Source organism: Leucopleurus acutus, assembly GCF_964270905.1.
Source record: "Leucopleurus acutus genome assembly, chromosome: 19".
Classification (NCBI taxonomy): domain Eukaryota; kingdom Metazoa; phylum Chordata; class Mammalia; order Artiodactyla; family Delphinidae; genus Leucopleurus; species Leucopleurus acutus.
Window position 1 is genome coordinate 22,133,702 of NC_139161.1, and position 14,665 is coordinate 22,148,366.

The 14,665-nt window shown below is 57.6% G+C and overlaps 1 protein-coding gene across 1 annotated transcript; it reads left to right on the plus strand.

The window, feature by feature from the left end:
* TBKBP1 (TBK1 binding protein 1) lies at nucleotides 1–14,212 on the plus strand. The gene is made up of 9 exons (XM_082860230.1): nucleotides 1–240; nucleotides 650–772; nucleotides 1,007–1,111; nucleotides 2,147–2,327; nucleotides 2,938–3,110; nucleotides 3,305–3,366; nucleotides 11,794–11,912; nucleotides 12,129–12,865; nucleotides 13,929–14,212. The coding sequence occupies exons 1-9, from the start codon at nucleotides 16–18 to the stop codon at nucleotides 14,055–14,057; spliced, it is 1,854 nt and encodes a 617-aa protein (XP_082716356.1). The 5' UTR covers nucleotides 1–15; the 3' UTR covers nucleotides 14,058–14,212.
* Nucleotides 14,213–14,665: the final 453 nt, after the last annotated feature.

A 14,665-nucleotide genomic window follows, 5' to 3' on the forward strand; every position in this document is an offset into this window, starting at 1 on the left:
GCCCAGGCCCTTGCCATGGAGTCCATGTTTGAGGATGACATCAGCCTCCTGACCCAGGAGGCCCTGGGGCCCAGTGAGGTGTGGCTGGATGCCCCTGGAGACCCCTCGCTGGGGGGGGACATGTGCTCCGCCTCCCACTTTGCCCTGATCACGGCCTACGGAGACATCAAAGAGCGGCTGGGGGGCCTGGAGAGGGAGAATGCCACCCTCCGCCGCCGCCTCAAAGTCTACGAGATTAAGGTCAGAACCTGGAGATGACGGGGGTCTGGCTGTGTGTGTGACAGGGGAGGGGGCTGCTGGGTGGCAGGAACTGGGGATCCGGCAGAGATTCCAGGGATCCAAAAGAGGGGTCAGGGTACAGACTCTTGGGAACTTGAGGATCCCTCATGAGGGATGTGGCTGCTCTGGACGGATGGGAACTCTGGAGACCCCAGCACCAATCAGGAAAGGATCAGGAGGGATCCGCTTTGGAATGCTGGACCTTGGATCTAAAAAAGATCTGGTTGGTGGGAGACGCCTACAGGGCCATGGGAATCAGGATGTACAGATCCCACTGGAGTGGGGAGGGAGAGGCGAGGATTCTGACGCAGGTTGTGGGATGGGGACACAGCAAGGCTGAAGCTCTTCTGAGGGCCTGCCCCACCCGCAGTACCCACTGATCAATGACTTTGGAGAGGAGCACGGCTTCTCTTTGTATGAAATCAAGGATGGCTCCCTGCTGGAGGTGGAGAAAGTCAGCCTGCAGCAACGGCTCAACCAGTTCCAGCACGAGGTGAGCCCTCCCTGAGCTCTTTGCTCCAGTCCATTTCTGATAACCTCCCCAGCCTCTGACCTTCCATCTCCTTGATCAGAGATGGCCATGGACCTCCCTAGAACCAGCTGCAGCTCCTCCTACCCCTCCACTGGGTGCTGGGAGTGGGGGTGGGAGGCACAGGGTGCTGCTCTGCCCCCAAGTCAAGATGGGCCTGACTCTGGCTGCACTCCACCCCCTCCGGGCCCCATCCAGTTGCAGAAGAATAAGGAGCAGGAAGAACAGCTCGGGGAGATGATCCAGGCTTACGAGAAGCTCTGCGTGGAGAAGAGTGACCTGGAGACGGAGCTGGGGGAGATGGTGAGGTCCAGGGAGCCCGGGTGCTTGAGGGTGTGACCTTGGCTGTGTGCTTGTGGAATGCACCCCACCGTGTTTGTGTCTGTCTGTGAGTGAGTGCCCGTTTGGCCTGGTGAGTGGGGTTGTGTGTATCATACAGGTTGTGAGTGACTCTGTGTACATCCTGGCCATGCAGTGACAGGAGGTGACTGTGAGTAGCCCTGTAGAACACTGTGAATCTGTGTGTATGTTTGGTGCTCACGCTGCGTCGACCCTGCACCTATAGCACTGAGCTGGAAGGCTGTGTGGGTGAGGGCAGAGGTGACTGAAAGTGTTCGTGGCTGCTGGGATGGGCCTTGGCCTGTGTGTGATTCTGAGTCAGGGTATAGCCATGCGTGTGAGCAGGTGGGCAGGTGTTGGAATCAGGAGGCATGGTCTCTTGCTGACTCCTAGCTGTGAGCTGGGTCAAGTCACTTAGCCTCTGTCCTGCCTGTGAAAAGTGGGGCAAATAATAACAACGTTGCTGAGCTGTTGGGCATTTGTGTAAAAAATGCTTTGACTTAACAATCACAAACACTTAATGGCACTTAACTGTGCCAGGCATCGTTCTTATCTCTTTAGATATATTTACTCATTCTAATCCTCGTAACAAACTTACTTAAGAGGTAGGTGTGGTTAGCTCCGTGTTATAGGTGAGGTAGGTGAAGCCCAGAGTGGTTAAGTGACATATGAAAATGGAAATTATTATGCTCCTGAGGGTGTGGTGGTGTCTGGACAGGAGGCTGAGTGTTCTTATAAGTGTGTCTGCATGTTAGTGACAAGGAAGAGGCATTAACTCTGACCTTGCAAGGGGCAGTAGCCAGAAACACCTGCATTGCAGTTGCTGGGAGAGGAGACTCATGGCCACTTGGAGAGTGGAGTTGAGATATGTGACCTGGGGTCTCTGCTCAGTTTAGGGGGGTGATGGATACCCAGACATGGAGAAGTTCTGGGTTTGGGCGGCCCACAGGTGTGCCCTGACCTGATGCAGATCCTCACCCCTTTGTTTCCCCCCCATAGCGGGCCCTGGTGGAGACCCACCTGCGGCAGATCTGTGGTTTGGAGCAGCAGCTGCGGCAGCAACAAGGCCTCCGGGATGCAGCCTTCCCCAGCCTGAGCCCCCCACCTGCCCCTGCCCCGCCCTGTGCTGATCTGGACCTGCACTACTTGGCACTAAGAGGCGGATCTGGCTTGAGTCACGGTGAGATCTCAGCCACCCCTGCTTTCCATGCTCTGAAGTTCCCAAGCCAGCCCCCCATTTCAACACTATTGGACACCTCCAGTGTTTCAGACTGATAGTCAGCACCCCATTACAATGTCTTAAACTTCTCCCATAATCACCTCATCCCTCCTTACCAACTGTCCCCTCACCTCATCAACTATTACCCCAGTTTCTCCCACTGGCATCCCCCGCCCTTAACTCCTTCATTCCCAGGCTCTCCCATGCAATTCCTGTATGTGCCAGCAGAGGGCGGCCCCACCCAGAGTCCCCTCCGCCTGTCTTCCGTTGTGATTAGGAGAGGCCCCTGAGGATGCTTTCAGACTTGAGTCTGGCTGGGGAAACCGTTCCAGAGCCCGTCTTATTTCTCCCCTGGCCACCAGAAAGATTAGAAAAAGCAGCTCAGCCCACTGTTCCCCTCTGCCCTCAGTAGAGGTCTCTCTCTCATCCTGGGATATCTACCCTCTGGATGTCTCTCTTGGATCCTTCACGCTGCAGTTCTCACCTGTTTCACTTTGTATTGATCTGGGAGTGGGTGGAGGGTGTCCAGCAGCTGGTTCCAGCCTGACATTGTCCTTTCCTCTACCGGCAGGCTGGCCAGGCCCCACGCCGAGTATGAGTGAGCTGGAGCGGCGGCAGCTAGAAGAGGCTCTGGAGGCTGCCCAGGGAGAGGCCCGGGGGGCTCAGCTTCGGGAGGAGCAGCTCCAGGCTGAGTGTGAGCGGCTGCAGGGGGAGCTGAAGCAGCTGCAGGAGACCCGGGCCCAGGTAAAAAGGGGGGGGTGCTGACCTGGGGTCCCTGCTCTGGCACCTGCAGAGCTCCTTGAAGGTCTGGGGGCTGCTGGAAACGACTTTAGAGATCTGGGACTTCCTCACTGAGTACAGACCAGCCCTGGGAATGGTAAAGAAGGGAAGTTCAGGCAAGGTGAGGTTGGGGTCTGACTGCTCGATCTTTCCCTTAGGATCTGGCCTCCAACCAGTCAGAGCGCGACATGGCGTGGGTGAAAAGAGTTGGGGATGATCAGTAAGTCACTCTGTAATCCTCTTCTTAACCTCTGCACCCCCGGGGACGGCATTTTCCAGGTTCCCCCTTTGATTCTCTCCTCCCCCTGCACATTGTTTGGGGGACCTCTCTTCCACGCTGTCGGGTTGCTTGTGTGGCTCTGCGCCCTTCACAGGAAGAAGGCGAGCTTCTGGAGGTGCTCAGGTTCTGGGAGGTACCCTTTGCTTTCCTCTGGCACCCAGGCCTGTGTCTTCTTGAGGTGTCAGGTGTTGAGAGAGACTTTCTCAGAAGCTTTGCTGCTATGTTCAGTGTCCCCTGGTGAGTTTGGGGGCCTCTCTGGAGCCCATTTTCTATCCCAGTAACAAGGCCCAGCCGCTTGGGTTAACCCTCTCCTCCCTGACAAGGAGGAAGGAGATGGTCTCTTTTAGGATTTGTGGTGCCTCGTCTCCTATCTCAGGAGAGAGAAAGCTGAGGCTTAGGAGAGGATGGCCTTCCTTGAGTTCATACAGCAGCATGCAGGGAATTAGAACGTATTATGCTGGGGTGTCCCTTGGGGATCCTGCCATTAAAGAGAGGCAGCAGTAGGTGGGGAGGGAGCTATGTCAGGTTGAAGCCTAGTAGCGGGGCCTCCGGGGCAGCATTGAGCAGCCAGGGAGAGGGTGAGCGCAGCCTGGCAGCAGTGAGCCTGATGCCTTTCACATCCGCACCCGAACTCGTCCTCTCCCACTTTCTGAGAAATAGAGCACAAACCTCCTTCCGCCTAAGCCTTCTCCCCTAAGATGAGACGTGTGGCACAGACTCCCTACTTTTATCAGAGGGGAAGACTGAGGCCCAGCAAGGGCAGGAGCTAACCCTCTACCATACCACACACCCAGCCCCAGGACCCCCGGTCCTCCTCCCAGCAGGCTCCCTCCTCACCTTCCTCCTGGCTTCTGGCCGGTTGGGGGTACCTCTCACCTCTCTCTGCACCCTGGGGTGAGGGCCTGGGTGGGGCTGTGATAGCTGGGGAGTGAGAACCCAGTGTGTGGGACTGATGGGCGGGACCCCTCAGCTGTTAGGGGCCTCTGCAGAGAGGGTCCACCCTAGCTTGTGGCTGGGGCTCAGGGTCCATCCTAGCCTGTGTACCCAGACCCGGAAAGCGCACACACACACACACACACACACACACACACACACACACACACACACGTTCTAGAATCATAGCTTGCCCCTAAAGTCACACCGTGGGGCCCTTTATGGCTCACTGAATCCAACTCCCTCTTAGAAGACCAGCAGTGAAGCCTCCCTCAATTGGTTGAACCCAGAGAGAGGATTTTTTTTGGCTGGAGTCCGAACAGCCAGGTTTCGAATCTCAGGGACCCCTCTTGGGATGCCGAGTGGCTTAGCTTTGTCCACTTCACCTAATCTGGCCCCAGGTTTCCCTCATGGCCTCAGAGGTCCGTCGTTGCTGGGAGAAGTGGCAGAAGGTGATGTGGGGGAGGCAGAGAAGGGGGGGTGGGTCCCAAGGGGCCACGTGAGCGAGTGAGTAGAAGAGAACCCCTCCCACAGATGCTTTTGGAGGTCATATCGTCTATGCCACTAATTCTGGCCCGGACAGCCGCTTTTCCTTCGCACCCCAAGGCACCCCCACCCGCCCCGACCCTGTCCCTTTGGCCAGAGGGAGCTGGGCTCTGCTCCAGGGCTGCTCCTACCTGAGGTGACCTCCAGCTCCTCCCCTCGGTCTCCATGGCTTGGGCTCTGCATCAGGGCCTCCTGGACGTCTAGCCGTAGAGCCGGCTGGGCCCTGCCTGCCCAGCTTCACACTTCCTTTCAGGCCAAGCATCTCTGGATAGCCTCAGCTTGGCAAGAGTTAATTCTCAGAGGAAGTCCTCACTCCCCCGGTAGTTTTATTTTCTTATAAACTCAGCTCCTTTTGGTAATAAGCCGTTTCCCGAGTGCTCCCTCCCCGTCCTCCCACCTGAGGAGGCCTCAGTCATCTACTCCAGCTCCTTTCCCCCCACCAGCCCCTGATTTTCTTTCTACTTCTGCCTAAGCCTCCAGGCTAGTGGGAATTTTATATGTGGACCTTCCTGGGAGAGGATTGCTGGGGTGGGTTATCCAGATGGAGGTGTGAAGGCTAAAGAGGGAGCCACAGAGCTTCCTGAGTCCAGCCGAGTCCTCTGTGGGAACCCTGTGTACCCCCGAGAGGTGCTCCCCCGTCTCTGTGTGGATGCCTCCAGGTGGCCAGTTTCACCGTGGGAGTCCTGGCTGTTCACACGCCCTCACTTGTACTGCCACCACCTCTATTAATTCCCCTCAGTGAGTCCCCCAGGTGCTGAGGGGGCAGTCCTGGGACGCAGCCCCAGCCCCAAGGCTTCCAGTCCCTCCCATCCCAGCCCCTGGCTCACAGGTCCAGGTCATCAATGTTCCTCTGAAAATGGGCGCCCAGACCGGACTGCCACCCTCCAGGTCTGACCTCCGGTCAAGATTTCCCTGCTGTTCGGTCAGCCCAGCATCTGGTGGTCGGTGCCCAGGGGGACAAATTGCCCCAGAGGAGGAGCCGCTGAGGGTGACTCGCAGGCCGAAGGCAATAATGAAGGAGGAGGTAGGAGTGGAGACCACCTGCTCCTGAGGATGTGCAGGGAGCTGAGGACCCCAGGAGGGTCCCAGCCAAGTGAGAGGTGCAGAACCCATGGCCTCCTTCCCTCTGGGCCGCACTCGGGGTCACAGGTCCTGAGTGCGGCCTTCCCGAGGGTGTGGCCAGCGCTGAGGGTGGAAGGGAGATTGTGGAGAGGGGGCTCCTTGAGGGGGCTCCGTCAGGGGAATGAGGGCCAGTGAGGGAGGGGGTTCATCCATGAGGGGAGCACCCTGTGAGAAGATGGGGATTCAGTATGAGTGATGGGGGGGACTAGAGGCCTTTCTCCCCAACGTGGGGGGCTCAGTGTTGTAGCCTGGGCGCTTTTCCGCCCACCCCCCACCCCTCTCTCCACCCACAAGCCTCTGCGTGGGCTGCGGTTAGTGGTGGGGGAGAAGTGTGAACTCGGAGAGAGAGGATGGAAACTCTGCACGGAGGTCAAGGGCAGAGTTGTGGGGGGGAGTCAGGACGGAAGTCGGAGACCCCCGTGTACCCTGAGCTTAGTCTCATGCCCCAGAACCAGCGGGCCCAGGGCCTCCCCCTTCACGCTTCTCACCCTCCCTACTTCCTTTCTTTCAAATTTCCTTCAGCCTGGGTACCCGGCCCACAGGAATTAAGCCCTGAGCACTTGCAGCCTCGGGGCTCCCCAAGGGTGGGGAGGGGTTCTGAAGTAGGGGCCCACCACGCCAACCTAATTGTGGTCTGAGGGGTTGGTGGGCTTTGAACTGTCTCTGACCCTTTCCCTGCCAGGGAGGCAGAGAGCAGCTCTTACCCATGCTCTCTCCCTCGATGGGGAACTCCACGTCCTCCCCTCATTCAAACCAAACTCACTGATCTGGTATCTCTAGAAAAGGATCAAAACTGGTTTCCCCCTTTCTCCACCCGTCTCCTAGGTGCTTCCCTGAGCCTTCATCCACAGCAGACACTCTGCGAGGCAGTTTACCTACAAAATCTCATTTGTTTCTCACCAAAATGTGACAGTGTTGTCCCCTTTTACATCTGAGCAAACCAAGGTTACAAAGAAGTAATCAGAGAAGTTCAGTGCAAATTCCAAACAGGTCCTGAGCAGATGGGGTGACGGTACCTTGTGGTGTTTTTCTGGTTCACATTCTTATCCAAGTAGAAGGCCCTTATATGAGGGGCAGCCAGATGATCTGTTGACTAAACCTGATCATTTTTAAAAGTGAAAGGGGGCCCTATTAATAATTATGCCAGGTGACTCCTGTGAACCAGGACAGCCCTGGGCAAACTGGGATGTGTGGGCCCCCCCAACCGAAATGGGGACCCTGGTTCCTAGCCCTGCTGTGAGCCTCTCGGTTTGGTTGTATCTGAGGAGGCTTTCTAGACACAGAGAACATCTGGCTGAGCTGGAAGCATGGCAGGGGCTGCCATGAAGAGCTGGGCTCTGTGGACCGCAAGTCATAGCTGGCCGAGGAGAGTGAAGGGGCTCAAGGCGCCTGAAAGGAAGTGGTGGAGCGCTGGGTTGTTGCATGCGACTTCCTCCTCCCCCGGCCCGCAACCTCAAGTCCCTCCACGGCCCGGTGCCTGTGGTCCCCTCCCTGAGGGTCGGGCCGGGTGGGAAGACTAATGCTGGGTGTGCCTGTGGGTGGTGGAAAGTTGGGTCCCTCAATTCCCCCGCGGGGGTGAGGTGGCTGGGGGCAGCAGGGGGCAGCTATGGGCAAGGATGGAGGGGGTGGGGATGCTGGATTTCTGTTTTCCTGCTGATTCTGTCAGCCAGGGATTCTGACCACATGACCAGCTCTGATCCTTACCCCGGTCGTATCCCTAATACTGATCCCATCCCTCCCTGTAACCCTATCCCTCATCCTGCCCCCAGCTCCATCTACAATCCTGACTGAAAATGAACTAATCTGACCCCGACCCCAGCCTTAATCCTGACCTTAAGCCCATCCATCCCTAGTTCTAATCCCATGACCCAGTGCTGGTCTGAATTTCGACCCTGCCACATCTGCGTCTGCATCCAAATCCGCATCCTCACAGAGGCTGCAGCGCAGCACAGGGCACCCAAGTGAACTTCCCTGGGGAAGACATTGCACTCGGACGTGTCTCCCAGCTGGTTTGGGGCAGAAAGAGGCCTTTTACAGAGGCAGACGCTTAGGTCTCTAACCTTTCTCATCTCAGTTGCTTTGTCAATAACAGTGAAGATGATTGTTTCCAGATGAATTTTTGAGCCCCCTCAATTATTCGTGGAAAGAATGAATGAAAGGATAAGTCAACAAAGGGTGGAAAGGTTTGCAGTGGTGGGAGCCCTCTTTCCTGCCAACGCTGCCATTTGCACTGTGGCTCTTCCGAAGGTGCCAGCGCAGCAGGCTGAGGTGCCAAGAGCCTGTTTGCATCCCTACTCTGTGCCACCACTGCTCTGTGACCTTGACCCGGCCTCTTAATATAAACTCTGTCCTTCCACTTCCACACGTGTCTAGCGCCTTCCTCTCCCCTCCCAGGGCAGGGCTGGTGATGCTCAGGGCTCCCAGGCCACTTTGCAGGTCCCCAGCCTCTTCCTCCTCCTCCTCATCTTTCCCTCTGCTGCCTTCCTACCTCTCCTTTCCCCCGTTCCCTGATCCTTTTGGAAGGCAGTAGATAGCTTAGTGGTCAGTAGCCTCGACTTTGGAGTCCAGGAGACGGGAGCTCCCATTCCAGCAACTCCACTATTACTGGGCTTTATGGCTTTGGTCAAGTGACTTAACCTCTGTAAGCTTCAGTTTTCTCATCTGTTCAGATGGAGATAATAAGAGTGGTCACACTGTAGGGTTGTTGTGAAGATTAAATTCTTAGTACAATGCCTGGCCCATAAGGGCTCATACAGATTATTTATGACTCTTTTCTCCCTGAGTCCTTCCCAAGTTCTGAGAGACTCAGACAGGATTTTCCCCCATAATTTAAGCAATGAAGAAGCACCCAAATGCAGCCATCTGCTGCCGTTCACCTGACCCATCCTTCCCAGACAGCTGTGATGGTGGAAAATAGCACTCAGGTGTGGGCCAGGAAGCCAGGAAGTGGAATGTGTATTCAGGTGCACGTGTGCGACTCTTGGTTGTGTTGTGAAGTGAGATTTTTTTCCACTGAATTGGCAGTGTTTTCTAATGGGAGTCATTCGGGTTGTTAGAACATTTAGCAGCCTGGGCCTGAGCATCTTGAGGTGGGAAGAGACAGAGACGCCCGATGAAGGGGGAGGTCCCACAGGGCCATGGGGCATCAGGTGGTCAGGTCCCCCCACCTTGCCCGGGGTCTCAGAGGTCGTTGCAAGGGCTGCCTGGAGCTCCAGGAGGACACAGGGTCAGAGCTGGAAGAGGGGCTGGGCATTTTGGGCCAGGGCCTTCTCCATTCCATTTCCTCTTGCCCTGTTTTGCTGCGAGGAGGGTGCCAGGAGCTGGGCGGTGGAAACTGGGGTAGCTCCTGATATGCGGAAGAAGGCAAGCGGGGAGAGATGGAGCTTGGCAACTGAGTGTGGCAGGTGAGATCGCTAAGGCAGGGTGTGAAGGCGACAGCCTGTATCTGTCACCTGAGATACAGCAGTGAAGGCGGACAGGGAGAGAAACTGTGGTTGCTCGGTCAGAGAGGATGTTCCATCAGTGCCCTGCCCAGGGCTCCCTCCTGCCCCCACCACTGAGGGGCTAGCACAGTCCTCCAAAAGCCCCCAGTCTGAGCGGGGGAGACGCAGCTCCTGCCCTCAGATTCCCTCGGTTTGAAGAGGGGAGCCTCCTGCTGGGAAGTCCCCAATTTAATGTGGGACACAGACTGGCCTCCCAGTCTGATGAAGGCAATGCCATTTCTCCCCACAGACCCATGCTGAAGAAGAGCGTGGGGGAACATAGGACACACGACGGCTGAGATGTGGTGGGATAGAGGCTGCAGCACCTTGGCCAGGGCTCCCAAAAGGACTCCCTCCTCTCTGCTCCTGTCCATCCCTGTCCACCATCAGACTGGTAGAGGGCACTCTCCCGCCTTTAGAAGTGGGCTTGTCCCCCAGAATCCCAGCCTGTTTGCAAGAATTTGGCTTTGGTCCAAATGGGTTAAAAATAGCTTTGTTGTGGGAGGGGCTCCCCCTTCCACCCAGCTCTGCCCCAGGATTGGCGCGAGAGAGCCCGCCAGTGAGTAGAGAGCGAGGGAGTTCAGTCATCATCTACCCTCTGCACCTCGGCTTTTCCTGCCCTCTGAAGCCCTAACCTCATGACTTCCCCTCCTTTTCTCCGGGGTCACACACACACACTCTCTCACCCTGTTCCTCACACCCATCACAGTGGTCTCACACCTCCCTTCATTCCCTCCCATTCACATACATCCTCTCTCACACGTCCATTACCATGGGATGAGGACAGGGCCCTCAGGGTCTGGAGAACTGCCTCCACCCTCCTCTCCTTGCTGCCCAGGGCCCTTCAGCTACTGGGGCAATAGGGCCTCCCCTGTGAGGAAATCCCTCTGGACTGGCCAAGCCTCTGCCTGCCACTTCCCTCCAGCTCCAACTTCCACAAAGTTCCAGAGTCCCTTCTGGATTGAGGAGGCAAGATCTGAGGAAACAAAATCCCCTGCTTCCCAGGATTGGTCCAACCCCAGATCAGAGATGAAAGCAGTGACCCAAGGCCATGGCAGAGCCTCATGTGACATCAAGACAGGCTCCCTGGAGGTGTGCGGGCTGGGGTGGGAGAGAGGGGAGGGTCAGTGTTGAGAATGATAACCTTCAGTGATTCTGGGTCACAGGGACCCAAAGAGAAAGGAAGAGAAAAGGAAGTGGTTGAAGTCTTTGCTAAGTCTGTTCCAGCTCCATGAGGGTGGGTGCCCAGGAGGCCTGAGCATGAAGTGCGAGGAAAAAAAAGGGAAGAGAGAAAAATGGATAGAGAGGCTCAATTCAATATTCACTTACTGAACAGCTCCTGGGTACCAGACCCTGGACAAGATGCTGGGAATACGAATACAGTGATATAGACCCCAACTTTGAGGAACTCCCAGTGAAGTTCCAGAACAAGGCAACTTTTGTTAGGTGCTTAATGTGAGTGGCGCCCCCTGGAGGTGTTCAGTGCACAACAGCTCCATGTAAAGGGTTCCCTGATGATCCTGGGAGTTGCAAGGCTGAATCGAGCTCAGAGGCAGCTTTGAGGTGGAAGCAAGAGCAGTGGACCTGGAAATAGGCAGACTTGGGTTCAAGTTTATCAGTTGGCACCTCTGCCAAGCTAGAAGGCCATGTCTTCACTTATGGAATGGGGCTCTTCATAGGCTGTGCAGCAGTGATCCCTGATCTTTCAAAGGTGAGGACTCCTCAGGCAGCCCCTGCCCCCAATACACAGATTGCACTTAAACTATTACCATGAGCTCTTTGAGAAAATTCACAGGGACAAAACCTGCTATAAATTCAGTGCAGCTCTTTGATGAATCTGTGTTTTATTTGTCACCACACCTTCTGCACAGATTAGAAAAACATTCACACATACCTGTATGAGGTGTGTTCAGGCCACAGACAAGGCTCAGTGAATACACAATCTCAGGGATCCCTTGAAATCACTGAGCTCTCTATCCCCAGCCCATAGTCTGGGAACCACTGCCCTAAACCAAGGTAAGGCTCGGGGGAGGGGGAGGGCTCCCTGGAAGAAGTTCCGTTTGAGGTGGCCCTCAAAGCCCAAGAGAATTTCTGCAGCGGGGCTAGGAGGGCCTGGGAGGGGAGGGGAGGGGAGGGGAGGGCCAGATGTGGGGCAGACGCAGTTCTCCACAGCTGTGGCAGTGAACCCATTTCCCTTCTCCTCTCCCCCACTCCCTGCCCTCTGACCTCAGGGTCAGGGCAGGCTGGGGTCAAGCCTTGACCTGGGTGACTGGGTGTCCTTCAGGGTGAATTTGGCGCTGGCTTACACGGAGCTGACAGAGGAGCTGGGCCGGCTTCGGGAGTTGAGTTCCCTGCAGGGGAGGATCCTGAGGACTCTGCTGCAGGAGCAGGCTCGGAGTGGCGGTGAGATGAGGCAGGGGAGGCCTGGAGCTGGACCCGGAAGGAGGGGATAGCTATGGCCACCGTCCTGCGTCCGGGGACCACCCTTCACTTCCTTCCCCCGTGCCCAGGCCTTTTCCACTCCCGTTCGGAGAGTGGATGGGCACTGGTCGCCGGCAAGGCCCTGTTTCCCCAGTTCTGACGTCTTCTCTCCGCACCACTGTCCCCCTTCTCTTCTAGGCCAGAGGCACTCGCCGCTGTCGCAGCGCCACTCCCCGGCCCCCCAGTGTCCCTCGCACTCCCCGCCGGCCCGAGCGGCGCCCCCTTGCCCCCCGTGCCAGTCCCCCGTCCCCCAGCGCCGCTCTCCCGGGCCCCCCTGCCCTTCGCCCCAGCAGCGCCGCTCGCCGGCCTCGCCCTCCTGCCCGTCGCCCGTCCCGCAGCGCCGCTCGCCGGTGCCGCCGCCATGCCAGTCCCCCAGCCCGCAGTGCCGCTCCCCAGGGCCTCCCGCCTGCCCGGCCCCGCAGCCCCGGCCCCCACCACCCCCGCCGCCCGGGGAGAGGACACTGGCCGAGCGAGCCTACGCCAAGCCGCCCAGCCACCACGTGAAGGCCGGCTTCCAGGGCCGGCGCAGCTACTCGGAGATGGCGGAGGGCGCGGGCTACGCGGGCGCCTCCCCGCCCTGGCTGCAGGCCGAGGCGGCCACGCTGCCCAAGCCGCGGGCCTACGGCAGCGAGCTCTACGGCCCCGGCCGGCCCCTCAGCCCACGGCGCGCCTTCGAGGGCATCCGCCTGCGCTTCGAGAAGCAGCCGTCGGAGGAGGAGGAGTGGGCCGTGCCCGCCAGCCCGCCCAGCCCGCCCAGCCCGGAGGCTGGCGCCATCCGCTGCGCCTCGTTCTGCGCTGGCTTCCCCATCCCGGAGTCGCCCGCCGCCACCGCCTACACCCACGCCGAGCACGCGCAGTCCTGGCCGTCCATCAACGTGAGTGGGCACGTGCGCGGGCACGTGCGCACGTGCCTCAGACCCGGCGTGGGGTGGGGGGCCGCGTGGTGGGGGCCCGCCGCCCTCTTCACGCCTGATTGATGGGCGGAGCTCCCTTCCTTTGTTACCGCCCCCTTCCCGGGGCGCAGCAACCCCTCTCTCTCCAGTGGCCTTTTGTTGGCATGAATTGGGGCCCGCACCATTAAAACTTGTTCAGTTTCACGGTTAAAGGCCCCGGTCTTTAGAGTGACAGTCCTGGCTTTGATTCTGGATTCCACCACTTAGTAGCTTTGGGACCTCCGGCAAGTTACTTATCTTCTTGGCCTTCAGTTTTCTCATCTGCAAAAATGAGGTCAATGATTTATTATCTAATTCCATTAGAGAGTTCTTAAGAGGGAGGCAGTGAGCCCAAAGCACTCTTGCACAGGGCCTGGCTCAGTAGTAAACATCTGCTGTTACTTGGTGATGGAGGCTATGCTGATGCCATGGGTCTTGGTTCCGGACAGGGACAGGCCTGCTCATCCAGTTCTGTCCATCAGGCCTCAGAGCCCCTGCCCCTTTCTGTCTGTCCTAGAAGACCGCCTTATCTCACGGCTGTATCGTTTCACTGAAATAATGAGTTTCCTGGATGTCAGAGCCAACTCTTGCCACCTGAAAGGACCAAAATATATTCCAAAACCAAACAGAAAATTATTTGGGGTTGTACATTGTTTAGGATTATCCATTGCTTTGAGTTACCTGAGAGCTGTGTCTTAGTCAGTCTGAGGGCATATCTGGGTCTTGGCTTCCCTCATTACCGCAGATGCCTTGGGGGGCTGAGCATACCCACCTCCCCATTCACACCTCCTGGGGACACTATGCCCGGGGTCAGGGCAGTGGGTGCTGAACTGGTAGAAGGTGGTCAGGGAGGGGGAGGAAGGGGGTGGTACAGGAGAAGGGGTGCCCAGATGCCTTCTGCATGCTGCAGCCATCCCAGCCTCAGGTCCCAGGGAAGGGCAGGTTGGGATGTGGGGACCATAAGGGAGGATTGTGGACCATAAATGACTCCCTTCTCTCCCCACAGCTGCTGATGGAGACAGTGGGCTCTGATATCCGCAGCTGCCCCCTCTGCCAACTGGGTTTCCCTGTCGGGTACCCCGATGATGCCCTCATCAAACACATTGACTCTCACCTGGAGAACAGCAAGATCTAGGGTGCCTCCCCCACCCACTGGCTGTTTCTTCACCTTCTCCCATCACCCCCAAACTCTCACTCACTTTGAATGCTGCATGAATCTCGTAGGGGGCCCCTGCCCCTTGCGACCCCCAGATACCTCCACTAGCTATCGAGTCAACGTGTGCGCCATCTTCCCTGGTCCAGGCACCACTCAGCCCTGGCTTTTCCCAGGTCAGCTGAGGCTCTCCCCAGCTCCCTGGCTTCTGCTGGGGAGGTGGGGATCAGGGCTGGGGTGGGAAGGGGCATATCCCACCCAGCCTCTCCCTCTGCCTTTCTGTTTTCAAACGGTTGGATCCAAGAAGGTGTCTAGTGCTTGGGCCTGGGGGAGAGGAGGGTATCAAAAGACTCCAGGAGCTCCCCTAGCACCTCCCCAGATGTCCGTCTTTCTCAGGCTGTGCTCTGTCCAGGGAATGCCTCCCTGTGGGGTCTCAGAGCCTCCCCTGCACACTGACGCCAGTTCCTCCATCCTATGGCCAGGTCGGGACTCGCCGTTCCCTGCAGGCCAACCCTGTTCTCCCCCTCTGCCCATCCTGGAGAGGAGAGGGAGGACCCTGGAGGACTGGGAGCATCCAGCCTAAAGAGGCT

What these genes read in the sequence shown, in the direction of transcription:
- TBKBP1 (XM_082860230.1), top strand. Translation starts at nt 16, where the DNA reads ATGGAGTCCATGTTTGAGGATGACATCAGCCTCCTGACCCAGGAGGCC. An exon ending in AGACGGAGCTGGGGGAGATG is followed by an intron (nt 1,112 to 2,146) that starts GTGAGGTCCAGG and finishes TCCCCCCCATAG; the next exon opens with CGGGCCCTGGTGGAGACCCA. An exon ending in GGAGCAGGCTCGGAGTGGCG is followed by an intron (nt 11,913 to 12,128) that starts GTGAGATGAGGC and finishes CTTCTCTTCTAG; the next exon opens with GCCAGAGGCACTCGCCGCTG.